General features: G+C 41.8%; 1 protein-coding gene across 2 annotated transcripts in view; it reads right to left on the bottom strand.

Annotated features, from left to right (window-relative positions):
* Positions 1-19,132, bottom strand: part of INTS9 (integrator complex subunit 9) — a 72,882-nt gene that overhangs the window by 9,907 nt on the left and 43,843 nt on the right. For both annotated transcript variants that reach the window (XM_056343524.1, XM_056343526.1), the window contains 3 exons: positions 14,887-15,058; positions 8,806-8,930; positions 6,700-6,867 (listed from right to left, as the gene is read on the bottom strand). In XM_056343524.1, coding sequence (XP_056199499.1) covers positions 6,700-6,867; positions 8,806-8,930; positions 14,887-15,058 — 465 coding nt within the window. The remainder of the gene's footprint in view (positions 1-6,699; positions 6,868-8,805; positions 8,931-14,886; positions 15,059-19,132) is intronic.

The raw sequence follows: 19,132 nt of genomic DNA, 5'->3' as shown, positions 1-19,132 counted from the left end.
TAGAAGAGCTGATTTTCAGACCTGCTTGCCTTCAGAGGGAGTCCACCAGGCCCTAGTGATCACAGTTTCACAGAGCTTTTTACAATTAACTAGTCCTCAGCAAATCTGAATGGAGAACAACGTGCTTCATCCTCCATCCCTCCACTCATATCGCTTCTCACACACATCAAATCCAGTTTCTGCATGCAGAAAAGCACCTTCCCAGTGTACCTTTAATAGGAAAAGAGCGCCCAAATATTCCACATGATTAAAAGCTGTGCAATAGCCCTTTCACAAGCCAGGATGATCTGTATAGACTGTTTTGTAAACAGAAGAAAAAACATAGTCATCATCCTGTCAGTTATATTTGGATGGCAATGTTAGGAAAGGAAGACAATTTACCTCGCCTCCTACCTCCCTGCCTCTTCTTATCCCTTCACTATTTAAGTACCAGGAGCTCTGTTGTCAAGCCGCTTGAAACTAGACACAGAAATGCACAAGAGATTATAGCGTGGGCAGAAGTCTCAAATAGATTCAGCCTTGGCTTTATACCATCTGCTAAGTCAGGCAGAGTCTGAGTGCGGGAAGTCTGCAACTATCAGATCCTGCAGAGGAAACAAGAAGGTATGTGGTCAAACACATGCACCAAAGGGGAAAGGTCTAAAGATTTAAATACGCCTGTGGAGTAAGCATTCATGACCAGCAAGCATATTAAACAAGGCACAAGCATGCTGCAGGCCATTGAGCAGTGGAACAGAAACTGAGGAATCTTTCCAATGAGACTTGAAGGAACAAGGGCATTTCCAAGAAAGAACAAACATCCTAGAACTAAGGGCATCTACGTAATCACTAGTGAGTGATCCAAGTCATGTCTTGCTGGGGTTTCAGCCTCAGATTTTACAGAACCCAGGTGTTTTAAATGGCATGATTAAGTTGCTAAACTAACCCTAACTTAATAGATCTTTCGGTTTCTGCGGGTCTGCTACAGTTCTCTGGAGTGGATTTTAAAGTCTCATTAACTTCAGCTGACGAAGAAACATGCCATAAATATGTAAAGTTTCTGATATTATTGCTCGCAAATGCCTACCTCTTAGCTTTACTCTTCCATGAACCAACACTTAGTGGAGAAACAAAACAAGCCGAAGGGGTAGTCCTGCAGTTTTGAGCAATGAAACAAACCTCTTCTATTCCATGTTCAATTAACGGACCAGGGCTCCAGATCAACATGATGAACCCTGCCCCCGAAGCCTTGAAATCAAACCCAAAAGACAGGTACTGACCAAACAATAGCACGTAATCCTGGGTGGGATTATAAACAGTAGTCTCCATACTAAAACTAAGCTCTGGCTTTTTGCCAATCCAAGAGACAGTTTTAAGGAGGTGTTTAAGAAGTGTAGTGAAGTAGATTTATGGCTGTTTAATGAAGCTCTTGCCCAGTGTGCTGCGCAGCCTGGGAGCAGGCAGAAGAAGTTGTCTGAGGAACTTTCAAGAGGACAGTGGAAGCCAGAATGAACAGAAGCAGATATTAGCCTCCAACTTGAATGACCAAGGACAGGCATGGGATGCAAGGACGTGAAATATCTTCAAAGTAAAGGCAAGCAGCTTACAGATGCAAAAGACGAGTCACTTGAAAGATATAAAATGGGCATCAATCAAAATATTCAAAATACAGTAACCGGTTTATGGGTCAGATTGTCAAGTCAGAATGTGATGTTGTTGAAGCTCCTTGGGAAGAGAAAGGTGAGCACCTGGCTAGAAAAGAGTGTTATCTTAGTCAGCCATCAAAACTGAAGGAGAAACAAACCTAGATATTAATGTGGGCAGGGAAAAGGAGACTGGGAGCAAAAAAGCAGATCCAAGTTTCATCAATCTAAATAGGGCAATCTGTGGATAAGACCAACCAGTGAAAATGTACAGGGGGAAGAAAAAAGAAAAAAAGCAAAGGAAATGAAGGATAAGACATTCAAAGCCCACAAAAGAGGGGAGAATTCTCTTGCAGAAGCATTGGAGGCTTAACAGAGAGAAGAGACATGGGAATGAGGCGGGAGACATTTTTAGGAAGAAAAGAATGTCTGATTGCCTTCAACACTGATGACATAAATCAGGAAGATGGCAGACTTCAGTGGTTCTGGATTCACCTAAGAAAAGGCTGGTAAAAGGTGGCAGAAGAGTAGTTTTGGTGGAATGTCAAAAGGTGAAGTCAAACTTACAAAAGGCCTGTGCTAGAATGAGGGGGACTCCAAGCAATTTTATAGACAGTGGATTCAGTGAGTTTGGAGCTGAAGGGAGGAATGATAGTAGCAGGAGCAAGCAGGTTGGTTATATTTCACTTTATGGTAAGTGAGATGACAGTATCTTTATGCAAGGGAGAATGTTTGGAGGAAAAGAAAGTGAGAGGTCAAGAGATTGGATAATGTGGGGTCACTAAAATAAGTTGAGGATTTAGAAGACAGACAAAAATTAAAACTCTTTAGTCCCTGAAACATGGAAGGAAGTTTGAGAGGTAAGACGAAAGCCATGTTTTGCCTTTCTTTCTCTCAAAAAGGAATTGGCAAGATCCTACATGGAAAGAGAAGTCAAGACAGCAGAAGGGGAGGGTGGAGTGAAAGTGACATAATTATAATGGGCTGCCAAGTGGCTGTTTTCCTAATTCTTCTCTACTATAGTTCCTTATAATTTCACTTCATGCTGCGCTGTGCATTGCACATTCACACTCTCCTATACTGGCCCGTGTCCTGAAGAACTTCCAAATAGAATATTTTAAAAACACAGAGCGTTCACTGAAGTCAGTCTGCTGCTGGAATCAAGTGATCCGCACCATTGTTCAGCTGTAATTAAACTGTAGGCACATTATTTGCTCAAACACTACTGTTTAATTTATCTGTTTGCTCCAGAAGGTGTTTTCCATTTTCCCATCGTTCTCCTGTGAATAGACAATGCCTAACCAATTTCCAGGAAACAGTCTTTTTTTTATTATTTTTTAAAGTGAAAGGCAGATGCCGAGAAGAACAAATTAGTTAAAGCCTAAAGGTTTCCACAATACCTCTGAGAGCCATTCCACCCTGGCGCCTTGAGACTGTTAAAACCTCTCTCTAAACAAAGGCTGCTCTGAGTGTCAATCTCATTAACATACAACAGTCCTGCTTGACCTGACTTTGCTCTTCGGTGAGGGGATTGAAATGTAGACAAGCTCCAGCAGTATAAGTAAATTTACATTAGTCTGACAGGCCAGAATCTGAGCCACTGAAACAGTTTTGGAAAGGAAATTTCACACTACCATACCGTCAGTCTGTATTGACTGACACCATGCTGAGCCAACTGTTTGATTTTCAAAAGCTTTTAAGAATCCAGACAGAAGTTTGAGCACATGTCCATTTCTGAGAAGGGGCTGTGGATGTTAGGGAGAAGGCTATTATGAGACTCTCAGCTGCACTTTAGATACAAGTCCTAGCCCTGGAGCAGATCTAGCAATTACTTTTTTTTCCAGGGTGGATTTCATCATGCATTTTTGGCTAACATGGCTTTGACAAATAACAAAGCTTCACAAGGTTTGCTAGGAGCTATAAAATACCCTTTCCAACTGCCACTTGAGCCTTCACAGAACCCCAGAGATGGTGGCAGCCTATATGAAATAAATGCCCTTTCCTTGAAGTATAGAAATTCCTGTATATTCAGGGATCTTTAAAGAGTCTTCCTGGATGAAACTACCGAAAAGGAAACATTAAGCAGCAAATACTCCCCACCGAGGAGCCGCATCTATCCTATCTGCAATCCTGTCTTGCACAACCAAGCCAGAAGAAGGGGAAGTTACAGACGTTTTTTGCTACCACTGTGTAAACCCTGCCTGAACCCAACAGGCCATCTGCATCAGCCTCTCGCACCGGACATCCTAACGACCTCCCTGCACAACGGGACAGACAGGCAGGGCTGGGAAAGGGAACGAGGCAAGCCATGCAGATGGCACATAAAAATAATTAGGGAGGTAAGGTGCTTATTTAGGGGGTTAGCATCAAAGGAAATATAGGGCCTAGAAAAAGTCTCTTCCTCCTTCTCCTATTTACTTGAAAACAAAACTATGATCCTTTGGGATTGACTGTTGCAACTGTTTACACTGAGCAGGAGAGATGATGCAGTTACACTTCTCAGCGGTTACCAGCTATGCTGCTAAGACTCAAAGGCCAAAGTCAGAGAGGGTGGGAGACAACATACCACCCCTCCCATGCCTTATCACCACTCTGCAGGTCAAGCTGGAAGCAAAGCCTATCCTCACACAGTGATGTGATGAAGACATGCTGAAATAGAGATTATCCAGGGGAGACAGTCTGTGATCACTACAAATTTGGCATTGCTACTCCTCTAGCAAGTTCCCTTAAAAAGAACGAGCAAGATTTCTTTTTGAGGATGATTTGCATATCTCAGTGCCGGGGAATGGCCTCCTATTAACAGCCCTGAATCACAGCCTTGCTCTCAGAGGCAAGCACACAACTACTAATGGGTCTAACGCTCAAAGAACCCCCTGAGGCAAGCAAACACTACCTCCCTGACACCAGAGGGAAGGAGGACAGCTTTCCTGAAAGTCTCAGAGAGGAGCTGGTCTACCTGATTTTTGTATCGTATTAAAAAGTCTTTTCAGGAGCATCATTACATACCAAGTAGCTTTTTGCAACAAATTGGTAAGTGCAGCTTTAGAACCAGGAAGAATAAATACATGGACATGGAAAAATCACAAGTGAAGTTTCTATTCCCTGAGCACAGGTAGCTTTGAAACTAGGGCTCCTGTGTGACTATAATTTGACGTAATTTTTTAGAGGAAAAAAAGGGACATTTCGGTCAATATTCCTGCCTGTGCAGCTTTCTGCTCGAACTCTCCAAGTCAAAGTGAATGCAACAGAAACCAGCTCTCATTTTCTACATGCTTCTTTGATACCCATCCCAGGCTGGTGAATACCACATTATCTACAGTGCATCCTTCCTCCAAGAGCCCAGAAGTTTTGGCAAGTGTTCTTATTTCTACACATTGTTTTTACCCAGAAGTACAGGAGGAATTCATTTGCTTCAGTGACAGACAACACCTAAAAACCACTGGAGATCTGCCTTAGAAATGGAGAGCATTTTCACATTAGTGGCTACCAAGGAGACTGCATCCACATGGCCTCTTGAGCCTCAAGTGTAAGTGATCTTGCTGCCAACAGCCAAGCTAAAAAGAGAAACACTGACTTGTTTTCTGATGCTGTCTAGCCCCATGAGCATGGCACTGCCTTCAGACTTATAAGCTCTGCCAGAGAACTCTGCAGTCCTCAGTGGCCTTTCCAATGTGAGCTGCATTTTGTGTTTTAGACTTGCGCTGATCATCTAGGAAGACTTTGACAGAGCAAGAAACTGAACCTGCAACTCCCATGGACCAGTCTAGCTTTTAGACAACTCTCTCCCTTGATACGAACTTCAAAATTTATGAGGGTTGGTGAATATTCATCTGTAGCATCTGTGCTAGTTTGAATTCTGTTTGCAGGGAAAGCTGGTATCCACCCTCTTCACAGGGCTGACGCAAGAGAGACGCTCACATACAAAGGCTCACTAACACCCTCACAGTTTAGGGGAAAACCTAAAGCTTCAGTGGAATCTAAATAATAGGTAAACCATGTGCTGGTGCTCTGCACTCAGAAAGTAAGGTTTGTGTTGGTCATGCTGGTGAATGGAAGGCACATCTTACTAGTCTTAGGTTTAATAGGATCCAATAAACATACAATTTCCAAAACCAATTAAATATATATGTGTTGATGGAGTTGCATCCAAGTATATTTTCTAATTAAAAAATCCCTCCTTGTCTCTGGCAATCCTCTAACCAGTGGGCTGGGCAGGCAACTAATAGAACTGATGCACACGCGAAATGGGAAGAATGGGTGCTACGGACTGGCTGAGGGATTTTGTTACCTGGCTACCAGTTCTGTACTTTATGTTTGGCTTAACTAAGGATACTTCCTCCTTCTACTCTCTGATGAAAAGTAGACTCATATATTCAACCGTTTCCAAAGGGCAGTAACACCTCCTTGTAAAAAGCCACTATCACCTTTGATCCAAGGACACATTTGTGCTGATTGGACTGTCAAAAAAATATTTTAAGATCATGCCTGTTAGAATATGGGTCACCCTTTGTATTATGGGTACATTTATATTTGATTTATGGGGTTAATAAATTATTAATAGAAGTTATGGGCATAAGTAGTCCACATTATAGATGGCTACAAGCAATCCATTAGCCTGTTGGACTCCAGCAGCCTGTAGGAATTAACCATTTATTGAAACTGTTGTAATAGAAATGAGCCATTTTACTACTATACCTTTAACATATAACTGAATACTGCTCCTCAAAGGAAAGGGTATTTCTTACAGCAGGAACTTCAACTTGACTGGGCTTGCCCCACAGGTGGCTAGCAGAGATTGCCCTTTTTTCTGTATTTTGAGATGCAATATATCCTTGCAAAGGCCAATTCACCTAAACATACCTTTTGCTTGTCCACAATGGTTTTTTTCAATTCCCATTAGTTTACACAGTGAAATTCTCTCACAGAAATGCTTCTTTCTTAGCCCTCCATTTGACAGAAAGCGCTTTACATGATCACAGTCAACACTAAATCACAGCCATAAGGTATCTTTACTCAAAGGGGCTACCTGCAGCAGTGGCAAGAAGCCACCATCTTTTCCCCCACTTCTGTTACTCACTTCTGGCATGATTTCAATCTTCTCATAGCGCCGCTTGTACGGAAGGGTCAGCACCTCTGCTCGGCGGTAGGACATTGGCGGGGGCTGGCAGTCTATCATCAGATCTGTGCGATGAGACTGGGTGGGTGGTGGCTGGGTGTACTGCTCTGGGCAAACTACATGGAGAGGCTGCAAAAGAAGAGTGAGGTGACTGACAAAAAAATTTGGTTGATTCTTGCACTGCCCTGCAACAGTAATCGTTGCCATAAGGAGGTTTACAGATTGTAAATAAATTAACAGGCTAATTTATTTGTATTTAAAAAAAAAAACCACACCAAAAAGATGCAATCCAGAAGATCCAGTCAGTACTGGAACAAACTGTTCAAGAGCAGGCAGTCTTCGTTTTGTGAACAACAGCGGCCAGAGTAACAAGGCCTAAATTTGTGTCTTTAATAACCACTTCCATATCAGCAGTCATGTCAGCGGCCATAAGGACAGGGAAAAAAAAGAACATTCAATAGCTTTTTCTTCCAAATCCTTGTCACCTAGATTGGAAGCAAATGACAGTAGTGGTGACCATCACAAAATGGCACGGAGTGAGGCAGATGTACCAATATGCAAGGCTGCAAAAACATTAGCATAATAAGCAACTCTGAGTTTTCATGACCTGCCAGCAATATATTAACAAAGAATAAACAGGCTGGTTGCCACAAGGATCACTGCAGGATTTAAAAGCCAAAGGACAAGACAGCATTTCTGCAAACTGTTTTGGAAACAGCATTACACTTCAGTAGTAAAACGGGAAGAAGATGCTTGTCTGAAAAACAGGCAGCGGCAACTGCTATTAGTTGTGTGATGACAGGCCAGGTCACAGAACAATGAGATAAAATGATCCAGACACTGTTAAGAGGTATGGAAGAGTACGTATTTTTTGTGTTCAACCAGTTGAAGATAGAACAAAGGGGAAAGCTCAGCCAGGAAAAAAACCAGGGTATTATTTTAATTATGTCATGAGTCAGAAAGCAGTTTCAGTAGAAACAAACAGGATAGACAAGGAGAGGCCAGTAAAGCCAAGAAGAGTCAAGGGGGGAAAGCGGAGACTACATGAATGCTCTGGCCTTCTTCCTAGACAGAAGAAGTCCGGGTTTTGTAAACTGACTAAGGAAAGCAGTGGATTTGGAAGAAATGTGAAACACAGGAACAGCAGTGCCAGGACGAAAGCAAGTATCAACTGCAGGATAAAGAGCAGAAGAGACGGTTAAAGCTGAGGGTGCTGAGGACACTCGCACTTGCTACCCTATACATTAAGACTGGATTAGAAACAGCCAGGTTTATTCAAACAAACAGGAACCAAGAATGTGGGAAAAAGTTATTATGACTGTGAAGTTATTAGGACTAGAAGCTGATGAGGGGCTGGAGCATCTCCCTGGTGAGGAAAGGCTGCGGGAGCTGGGGCTGTTCAGCCTGGGCAGGAGAAGGCTGAGAGGGACCTGAGCGATGCACACAGGTACCTTAAGGGCCAGTGTCAGGGGGCCGGGGCCGGGCTCTTGTCAGCGGTGCCCAGCGACAGGACAAGGGGCAACGGGCACAAACTGCAGCACAGGGAGCTCCGTGGGGAGAGCAGGAAAAACTTCTTTCCCTTGAGGGTGCCGGAGCACGGGGACAGGCTGCCCAGAGAGGCTGTGCAGTCTCCTTCTCTGGGGGCGTCCAGAGCCCACCTGGACACGATCCTGTGCAGCTGCTGTAGGAGAGCCTGCTTGAGCAGGGGGTGGGCTGGGTGGTCCCAGGGGTCCCTCCAACCCCAACCATTCTGTGATTCTGTGACTACATATACACCTAAAAAGGAGGAAAGGGATGTACACACCATTTGCCCTGCACTCTCAGCTTTTAGGGATCTTCCAGCCGCTCTGAGCAGAGGCTGGCAGTCATTTGGCATTTATGGCATGCCATATTCATTTTGGAGCCGGATGATAAAGGAGAGCTCAGTGTTGTGTGCTCCCTCATGAATAAAAGGATCTGGGTGTTGCCTGGATTTTGCTATTGTTTAATGCAGCAGTTGTTCATAATTGGCCTAATTATTTCAGGTGTGTGAAGAAACATAAGAAAATGCAACAGAAAAATCACTACCTGGACTTCTTTGAGTAATTTAGACACCTGAATGAAATTCAGTCTTGTGTCAATGGGACAGTAAACACATTTCATCGCCAAAGGTTGATAAGGAGCCAGGGCATCCAGATAAGAGAAATCGGGTTCTGAAAAGAGAAATGATGAAAACACTGAATGCCTATTAAGAACAAAGATAGCCCGATTCTTCTCTGATCCCACATTCTAGTCTAGACACGCTGTTGTTCAGCAATGTTAATTCTGCTAGATTTCTCTTACCTTCTTCCTTCCCCCACCCGTTATTTTCAGTTAATTTGATGAAAATTATGCCCACAATTAGTCTTACCTTAATCAAGCAACAGAGCAATACTATTTCATTTGAACACATTATTGCATGATTTTTATAACAAATTTAATCAAGACAAAAAACATCACCTCTTATTTTTAATCAGATCCAGTAAAAGAAGGCAAGATGTAATCATTTTTGGTATCATAAGGCAACCCAAATGTCAGCTTGCTTTTCACTATGACAAAAATGCAGCATAAAGATTGCATCTTGATAAACATGTACCCACGTCCTCTGCTGCAGACACATTACCTCCCAACTCCTTTTTCCTTACAGTATATATGTATATATATCTTTTAAATCCAAGTGCCAGGTTTAGACTGGTGGAAAAACAATGGTCCGAATTTTAATACAATGCAAGTGGAACTGTAGGGAGCCCTCCTGTTGAAGGGCCAGGCAGCTGGGCTTTTTACAGTTAGTTATGCCAGCAGATCAGTTCTAGTTCAGGCCAGGATGAACTGAAGGTTGCTTGCGGTAGGGGCTATCCAGAAGGAGAGATGGGCTGTGATAACTTCAGTAGTTGGTATCGTTATTAGACCCAGCAAGTCTCAGCTTCCCTTGTACTTGTATTACTGACTTTTAAAAATCACATTAGAGGTTAGCCAGGGAAAAGTCATGCTCTGAATGGGCTTTTACTCACACAGAAAGTAATACAACACTGAGAATACTACAGCAAAATACTGATTTTTTGGCGAATGAGAAACGTAAGACTCACAGGTGACACAGTGTAGGATACAAGTAGCCACCTCATTTTGGGGGTCACCAACTAATGGTGTGGAAAAGCTTATGCCATCACTGTCTACCTGATAATTGTGGGATAGATCACATAAAGGGAATGCTAGAAAAAGAAAAACTGGTATTAGTTTGGTAAGTATGGAATGAGAAAAAGGGAAGGGGGTGTATGAAAGACTTATCTGCCAGACTATTCTGAACCACGGGCCCTCAAAGGACAACCTGCAGAGTGAAGTGCAGTTGCAAACCACCAAGCCTTGCTACAAAACAGTGTGAGGTATTTCTCTGTTATCTGCTCAGGCTGTGTAGAAGGATGAACTTAAAGGAAACTTAAATACAGTACAGATACTTCAGTCTAGATTTAGACAGCCATCTTCTATGTTCTTACATCACCCTGAGGAGAGCACTGGCTGGATTTCTCAGGTAGACAGCAATAAAAAAGTCCTTAAAACTTTACCACAGGAAGTTCAGCACCCAGCATGGCATCCAACATTCAATATTGGGCCTCATTCTACTGATAAAGACAAGTTAATTGCTAGCCTAAAAATCTGCTGCTGGCTAAGTACCAGTGATCATGATGCGGTTATATTTACCCTGTGAGAACAGAATATAGCATCAGCCAGTGATACATACGTTTGGAACTGTCAAAGGGATAATTTTCCCAAGTTTAAAGCAATTGTCAAAATAACTGCCTGGGAACATCAAAGTGAGAAATATTAACAAAAAATGATAGTTGTACAAGAACATCTTATGAGATGTCCAAAAAGTCATGAATGCACAAACATGAAATGAAAATCATACTGGGCAAAAAGCCATGCTAGCTAAAAGCAGATGTTTTAGTGGCAATGAAACAAAGTCTAAAAATATCAATGTAAAAAATGGGAATTAATGGCAGTGAAGTTTAATAGCAATGAATAGGATTTCAAAAATGAGACTACTGAGAAGGTAGCTATTTGAAGAATCATCAGTGATCAATTAGGGTTAAATCAGACGACATTTTAAAACTCGTTGGGAAAAACCAGAAAACTTAAGTCAGACACAGGTCTTACACTGGAGATGTAAAATGAAATTGCAAATAGTAAGTTCAAAACGTTATCAGAAGGGAGCTTTTCCATATCATCTGGTCTTGTGGATGACAGAGATTTGACTGCTTGTATCTGAGAATGCCCTGAGGCAGCACCTATTCAGACTAAACCTTTTTCAATCAGTAAGCTCAGATAATGTACAGACAGGGATTGTTTTGATCTAAGAATCCAAAATGGCATCCAGTCTATAGTCTCTGAACAACTAATCAGAATGTCAGAGCCTTGGCAAAGTGGGAAATTCTAATGAAGGAATTCTAACACAGGACTCTGAAGATTTAGAACGTGAAAAACAGAACTTGAGGTAGTCTCACATGTTCCTCATGTGACATACAAGAATAGCTGTTTTGAAACTACCAAAACCCATAAGTCACCTGTCTGATGGAAGACAGTTCTCGTCAAGGACACATATTGACTTTCCTGACAGAATTACAGGTCTTTAGCTTTTTCCCAAGACATCTGATTTACTACAGTGTGACACTGAGTTATAAAATCTTCCACTGTACAGCACTAATGTGGCATGCATGAGCTGTTTTTAAGATCTCCTAGGGAGTTAGTTTTTAAAGCATTGTTGTTATTGGAGAAAGGGCAAGAAGCAGACTTCTTTCTACCATGTCTTATTCTAGAATTTATTTGTGGCTTAGTGGTATTCAATATTTTAAATCAATAATCTATTCAATACTCCTTCAGCGGTAACATTTGCAGATGACACAAGCAAGCAGAGCAGCACTACAGCTCACTCACAGCTGGTGTCCTGTCTATTGGCTGCAGCTGCTGTTTTAGTCTATATTCTCTTGTAGTTGTTTTTTACATTACAAATTGGAGAGGTGGAGACTACCTAGCTCCTGTGGACTGAACATGCAGTGTCATCATTAACAATACCGAATGGCCTGTAGTTTAAAGGTCCTAATTACTAGAAACTAGGAGTCTTTCACTGGAAAAGCTAGAACATCATCTGCTATCACACACTGCTTCAATTGACCAAATTTCTTTCATAACTACAGGAGATCTTATCTTAAAACAGGAGAAACTAGGTAATTGAACAATATAAATCCTGGGCATCAGTGGAGGTGCTTCAGGTTTCTACTGGAGTTACTAAGAACAGAAGAATTCAATCCGCTAGGAATTTCTGTAGACATAGATGTCTTTGTTCCAGCTGAGACAGTCATAAGGAAGAACATCTTGCTGAGTGGGTAAGCCTACAGGCACAGAGTCCAAAAGTCACAGACAAATGTGGCCACTGGAAGCAAACCATCACAGAATCACAGCATGGTCAGGGTTGGAAGGGATCTCTGGAGATCCCCTAGCCCACCCTGCTCAAGCAGGCTCTCCTACAGCAGCTGCGCAGGATCGCAGCCAGGTGGGCTCTGGACGTCCCCAGAGAAGGAGACTGCACAGCCTCTCTGGGCAGCCTGTCCCCATGCTCCGGCACCCTCAAGGGAAAGAAGTTTTTCCTGCTCTCCCCACGGAGCTCCCTGTGCTGCAGTTTGTGCCCGTTGCCCCTTGTCCTGTCGCTGGGCACCGCTGACAAGAGCCCGGCCCCGGCCCCCTGACACTGGCCCTTAAGGTACCTGTGCGCATTGCTCAGGTCCCCTCTCAGCCTTCTCCCGCCCAGGCTGAACAGCCCCAGCTCCCGCAGCCTTTCCTCACCAGGGAGATGCTCCAGCCCCTCATCAGCTTGGTCACCTCTGCTGGCCCCTCCCCAGCAGCTCCGTGTCTCATGAACTGGGGAGCCCAGCACTGGACACAGCACTGCAGATGTGGCTTCACCAGTGCAGAGCAGAGGGGGATGATAACCTCCCTCGACCTGCTGGCCATGCCCCTCTGAATGCACCCCAGGATCCCACTGACCACAAGCACCTGGAATCACTGTGCACTCCAAAGTTATTACAACCAAAGCAGATCTTAACTGGATGAAGTATAAACTGGGAACGAATTTCAAAGCTCATGACCTAATGTATCCACAGGTTGTTTCAACTGCATTCAGATGCCTTAACAACTTGGTAGGGTCACGTTCTAATAGAAAGCTGCTCTATTTCCTCATTTCACAGAAGAATTGCATTTTAACACAGAAAGGTCAATTACCTCTCTATAAGAAGGCACAAAACAAAGAGTTCTTGCCATTAAAGGCCAGTTTTTGACACCCTGGGATGGTGAGTAGCATATTCAGAACATAATTAATGCCACAGATTTCCTAGGGATTCATGAAATACACAGCCCAGCAAAGGGTGTACACACACTGGTTTTAACTGAAGCCTCAACTGGAGCAGAATTCACTATTTCTAAGATAATGAATATCTATATTGCAATTTTACCAATTAAGTGTAATTAGGGCCTATCTCCTGAAACTACCTCAGAAGGTCAGGAGTGATCAGTACTGTAACAGCTAGGATATTAATGCTGTGGTACCATGCGCCATTTCACAGCATAAACACAGTCTAGGTTTAAGTGACTTATCTGCTCAGCAGAAACCCCCTTGTATCTTTCCTCCCCTTGCAGTCAGGCTAATTACACACTCCTTTAAATCTTTCCAAATTGGTTTAACAGTACCATGATACCGTGACACTTTTTGGTACCAATCTGGGACTTGCTCATCACGAGCCTCAAGCCTACAGTTAAAAAAACAAAGAAGGAAGGAAATAACCCTTTCTCAACCCGCTTTGCTTTAGAAGGTTATGTGCTTTGCAGCAGTCCTGTTCACTAAAGACGAGGAAAAAAAGCTTAACAGTGGGACTCCGTCATGCCCTTGCTGTGGGAGTAGATTTGATCAGTTACTCAGTGTTCTCCTTCCCATTCCTAATTACTTTCTCCTAGTGCAAAATTCACACCTTTTTTATATGGCTAAGTTAAATATATCACATCTCCTACTTATACCAGAGCTCATTATACATAAAATCAGCAGCAATGGCCTACGGGATTATTTGCCGTCACAGATCTGGAGTGCCCGCTGTAGGGTTCTCTTTGGATGACACAGCAGGCATAAAGACATCCGGACAAAACGTCAATTTGATGGAAGACCCTGAAGCATTTTTAAGGGGGATCAAACTCTGGAAGATAACCCCTTTGCTAGACTTCACAAAAGCTTCATGTCCTCTCTTAAGTACTTTGTCTTGCCGTTAATGACTGGCATGGTCCCAGGATGCAGCCACCTTGTGGATCTCAGACCACAGCTCATTCTGAGGTGGACAGGGCTTGATTCATTAAATCCATTAAAAGTAGGGTCAGCGCTAGAAGCAGACTGGGAGAAGTGGAGGAATTTAAAAGACCTGTTGTGCCCCTGGCAGCTTGAGTCATTGAGAAAGGAAACAGCTCCCCAGGGTATTAGCTAGAGCTGTACCTTCAGCTTCAGATACAAATGTGTCTGTCAGCCAAAAATTATCTGAAAAAAAAGCTCAGCCAAAAGGCAGCAACGGCACAGATCACTACTGCCAGGTCTGTATGGGGTGCACACTTCTGAAACAGCAGAGATGACAGAAACATCTTTTGAAACAGACTGTCTGGTTGCCTGAGGTTTTGATGAAAGGGCGGGAGAAAGGATGAGGAAAGGTTTGTGATTCCAATGGAATAGGAAGAAGTGTTTCTCCTTTCTGACCAGCATCAATTAGGTCTTGCCTGGGTTTAACTTGCAGCCAGCTGCTTTTAATCAAAAAATTAATTTCCTGTAGGCATTTTACTGCTGTGAATAACAAAAGATTTTGCTTAGAAATGGCAGGAATGGACTCTGCATGGCAAAGGTTGGCTCTGCAGGGCTAAAATGAATTAAATGGCACAATAATTACACTTGTCCCTACAGACAATCCTGGGGTCTTAATTTAGATGAGCTCCTATTGAAGTCAGAAACTTCTGCCCCAGAACAAATGCGTAAAGCCCTTCTGAATGTGGCCACACTTAACCAGAGTGCATAACCTATTGCTAATTTGATAATGATATCTGCATTTTACTTACCCGTGAATATAACAGTGTTCAAGCTAGATTTTCCCCATAACTCCATGAAATGAACCACATCCCCAAATCTAAGAGAGGGATGTCCAGTGAACACAACACATGGCTGCTTGAAGTCATTGCTGAAGTCTCCATGGATGCTGGGATAATGTTTCAATTTGTTTGTCTGAATGAGCTGAAATAAAAACAAAAGTCCAGACATTACAAACTTTTCAGCCTCTGTGTTCTGTCTCCAGTGCATTTATTTATATGGCATTATAAATATTCTACAGTTTATTTCTAATTCATCACAAAGTCCCTATCCCATAGATTTTCCAACAAATTTAATCATGACTGTCCTAAATGTTATGAAAAGGAAGTCAGAGTATGGGGCCAGGTGCCTCCAAGTCCTTGCTCTCATTTCTTTGGTACCAGTAGTATGGTAACCAAGAGGAAATTCTGCAAACACTCCCTGCTTAGAGTTTCCTGGAGTGAACAGATCGCTCAATTGCCAAATAAAAAAGAAGCTACTTTTTCCTATTTGCCATGTCTGCAAAGAGCTCTGGGCACTGATGTTTAACCTGGTTTTCTTCCATCACAGTAGCACCAGGCAATTTTTGCCTTCAGCAGTATTCTGCTATGAGTTTCACTGGTATAACAAGTTCACACAAAGCCAAATCTTCTGAAAAAATGTATAAAAGAACAGACTGACTTGCCCTTCCTCAACTATTGCTGAAATTAGTAATAACAATGAACTAAGAGCCAGAAGAAGCACTTGTCACTAGAGCTGGCAAACAGAGTGTAATCAACTATGCATATGGCACAGATTTCTTTACTAAAATGGGCAAGATTATCAAGGCACTTTTTGAAGAAGAATTTTGCTTTATTTCGCCTGCCACTGTTTTCAAATCTGCAAGGCAAGTTTCAGCTTAAATAGCAATGTTAATAGACTAGTCTGCTAAGTACTTTCATGCAATATTTTGCAAGTATTTTCTTAGCAGGTATATGCTTCCATCCTCAGCCTGAAAATAACTGTTTTAAGAACATACGTTTTTCCCCCAAAATATGCAATTTAACACAATGAAATCACACACTGAACAGCTAAGAACATACATGGAAATAAAAAGTGTGAAAGAGGGGAACAGTACTTCCTTTGTCAGCCAGTTTTTAAAGGAGGTGGGACCGTTCACCACAGATCTCTCCATACTTTGCTGTCTCCTGCCAGGCATTGCAACATTGCTCAAAATATAGAATTCCCATATGCCAGGGTTCAGCAACACATTTCTGCAGCTGTTGTGCCGTGGAACCCCAGACAATACAACTAATTAGCAAACCGCATGCTCTTCACTGCATGTCATAACACGATGTGTGCATCATGCCTTTCTAGCAGAAAACCCTGCCACTCAGGATGTTCCTTTGATTCTAACATATTTGATTTTCAAAAGAGGAACTAAGAAAGAACATTCTGATAAGCAACTCTCCTGATCTCTTAAAGCTGTAATTCATCTTTCCAGATCCTCTTTGTTACTTTTTACCAGGCTAGATCTAACTAAAGATAGTGTGCCTACATGGGACTGAAGAGAAAGCTGAGAATTTTGATGCTTCTTTAAGCCTCTTAATGACCTATGCACAACAAAGCACTTCAGAACTTATGGTTATTACACAATTAGGTTCTAAATTGAATTTAGCATCACTGAACAGAAGTATCAACACTATTAAACTCATAGCCATCATCACCTAAAGATATGCTTTAGCGCTAGAACAAACAATGTACAAACTTACCCTCAATACCCTTCTCAATAACAGAGAGTTGCCAATATTTGCATAGGTGCCAATATTTGTGTCTTTCTTCTCTGCTTCCTCCAGTTTGGTCTCCTTCAAGTTCCTAACAGCAAATATTTTGCTGTGATTTTGCATCTGACTTCCCACATGTCCTATTTTTAACTGCTGTGCGATAGCTAGATGGTTGGAATGGAACAGGATTGGTATCATTCCTTGTGGGGTTTGACCTAAGGTGGAAACTGTAGGTGGGCACAGCCGACTATCTCCATGTGGATCCCTGGATCACAGAGGAAGTAGCTGGGAGACTACACTTTCTGCAGCTTACCGGTAATATCACACTCCTATTTAATCTTCAAGAGGGAAATTTGAAAAAAAACAACCATCCAGTAACTGCTCTGGCAGTTAATACGCACTGAACCTTGAAAACATTTCTGCAATTAAGACTGGTAAAGATTTCTGATTAACACATCTGGAATGCAATATTTAGAATCTAAACTTAGCTTCAGTAATAAAAACTGCAGTTTAGCAGGCAATGGGCAAAACAAATTTGATCCCGTAAAACACTGCAATTTAAAAGAACATGTAGGAAATGGCCCCGTGAAGCTTTTCCCAATTTTTTTTGAGGAAGCCAAAAGCCTCAAAACTGAAGTTGCAAAAGTAGTTTTATTTGGGTAAACTGGAAGAAGGGGACAATTTCTACTTCAAATATTAAATGGGCTATGTGACATTCCAGGGCAAAACTTCATCAGGGACCAGCAGATAGGTAAGTGAAAGACATTACCACAGCTAGCATTTATGTAACACACTTCTGAAAATCACAAACTGTTCTTCCAGCATCTGTTTCACAGGTTCCTTAGGATTATATGTATTTCTATACAGCAGACAAATTTTTGCTAAGATGTGAGAGCAGCACTCTGTGCAAAAGCTTCTCAACAGCCTATTTCACTGCTATACCTATACAAATGTTCATTGTTTATAAACATAAAAGCTGTATTCTCTTCAAAGCATTATAGAAGCTTCAAATCCCTTCATATTACTTTGTAGAGACACAGCATTTCTAACTCAGTTTTCAGAACCTTGAGTTTTACCTGTCATTCTTTTTTCTTTTTAAATTTTTTTTTTTATTTATTTACAACAACAAAGCATCTAGTGTAACACTGGGGTGCACTGCTTCTGACTGGGGTGCTAACTCAGGATGGAAAGGGAAAGGGACACATATAAAATCCTCAGCACCATGTCCTAAGATGTGGTGATTTTTCGTGTTTTATCTTGCAAGATCTTTTCTGGTAAGTTTACTGAAGCTCCATACCTTAGCTCACAATGTCTGATTCTTACAGCTGGACATAGCAGGGGTGAAAGGCTACAAGAACAAGTTTAGAGGCATTCTACCCATTCCAGTGAAAACGCAGCTGGTAGATTTTAAAGTCTTAAGCAAAGTATTTTTTAATTGCCTATTCAAAAATATATGGAGCTGAACTTGCAAAACAGGTCTGACAAAATTCATGAATTCTTAAGGTGACTAATTTGTAATGATTTGTACAGGTCTTTTATATATACAGATGAGATGGGTCATATAAACACAACAGTGATGACTGCGTCATGTTCATGTCTCCAACCTGTACCAGCCTGGGTCAAAACCAATGCCTGGCTTTTAGCCAACTAGTATTTTCAAAACGGCGCTGACTTCTGGAAACCAGAAGCAACATTCAGAGCATCTTTCTACAGGAAGAACCATTATTGACTGAAAGCTTAAGAGATAGAGGATGGTAAAGTACTGAACCGAAACTGAGGAGAGCTGTGTTTTTCTTAAATCCCAAATGGTTGTGCTTCTCTTTAAAGCGGTAGACCTGATTTACACGGTCAGCAGCGGCTGCTATAAACAGGATAAATCTCCAGAGCCTTTGTGTACCCTTTATTGAAGTAAGCTAAAATACACTGCTATTTACTCTGTATGTGTTTGTGTGTGTGTTCTGTATCCAGAATTTTGAACAGATGTGATTCTTATCAATGAATGATATTTATTTCATATAATGAAGCATTTATTACTTCACCTCCCTCACTCCCTTTGTAAGACCAACACTAACAGTAACACTAATTCTATATAATACTGTAAGGCAAAAAAAATAATACTAAATAATCACCTGGTTCCAGGTATTTATTGCTTTGAATATGTTACATGGGAACTGGTATATGGAGAGGGAATCAGAGACGAAGATGACAAATGCTAATATTTAAGACCACAGAATCAATATTACTCCCACCCTGGCTATTTTTTGAGTCAGAAAATGAGCTTTTCATAGCCATTTCTTTTAGATGTTGCTAACAGAATCCTTAATAAGAAGACAGTAAATCCAAATTCTTCCTCCACTAGGAAATACTGATCAGTATAAATTACCTCTCAAATTTTTCTGTGGCAGACATTTAGAGAAGTCTGGATTCACTTATCTCATAGCCTAAAATTGTCTATGTAAAGATCGAGCAGAAAGGA

The sequence above is a fragment of the Falco biarmicus genome, chromosome 6, assembly GCF_023638135.1.
Source record: "Falco biarmicus isolate bFalBia1 chromosome 6, bFalBia1.pri, whole genome shotgun sequence".
Classification (NCBI taxonomy): domain Eukaryota; kingdom Metazoa; phylum Chordata; class Aves; order Falconiformes; family Falconidae; genus Falco; species Falco biarmicus.
This window is presented reverse-complemented; position numbering and strand designations above follow the sequence as displayed.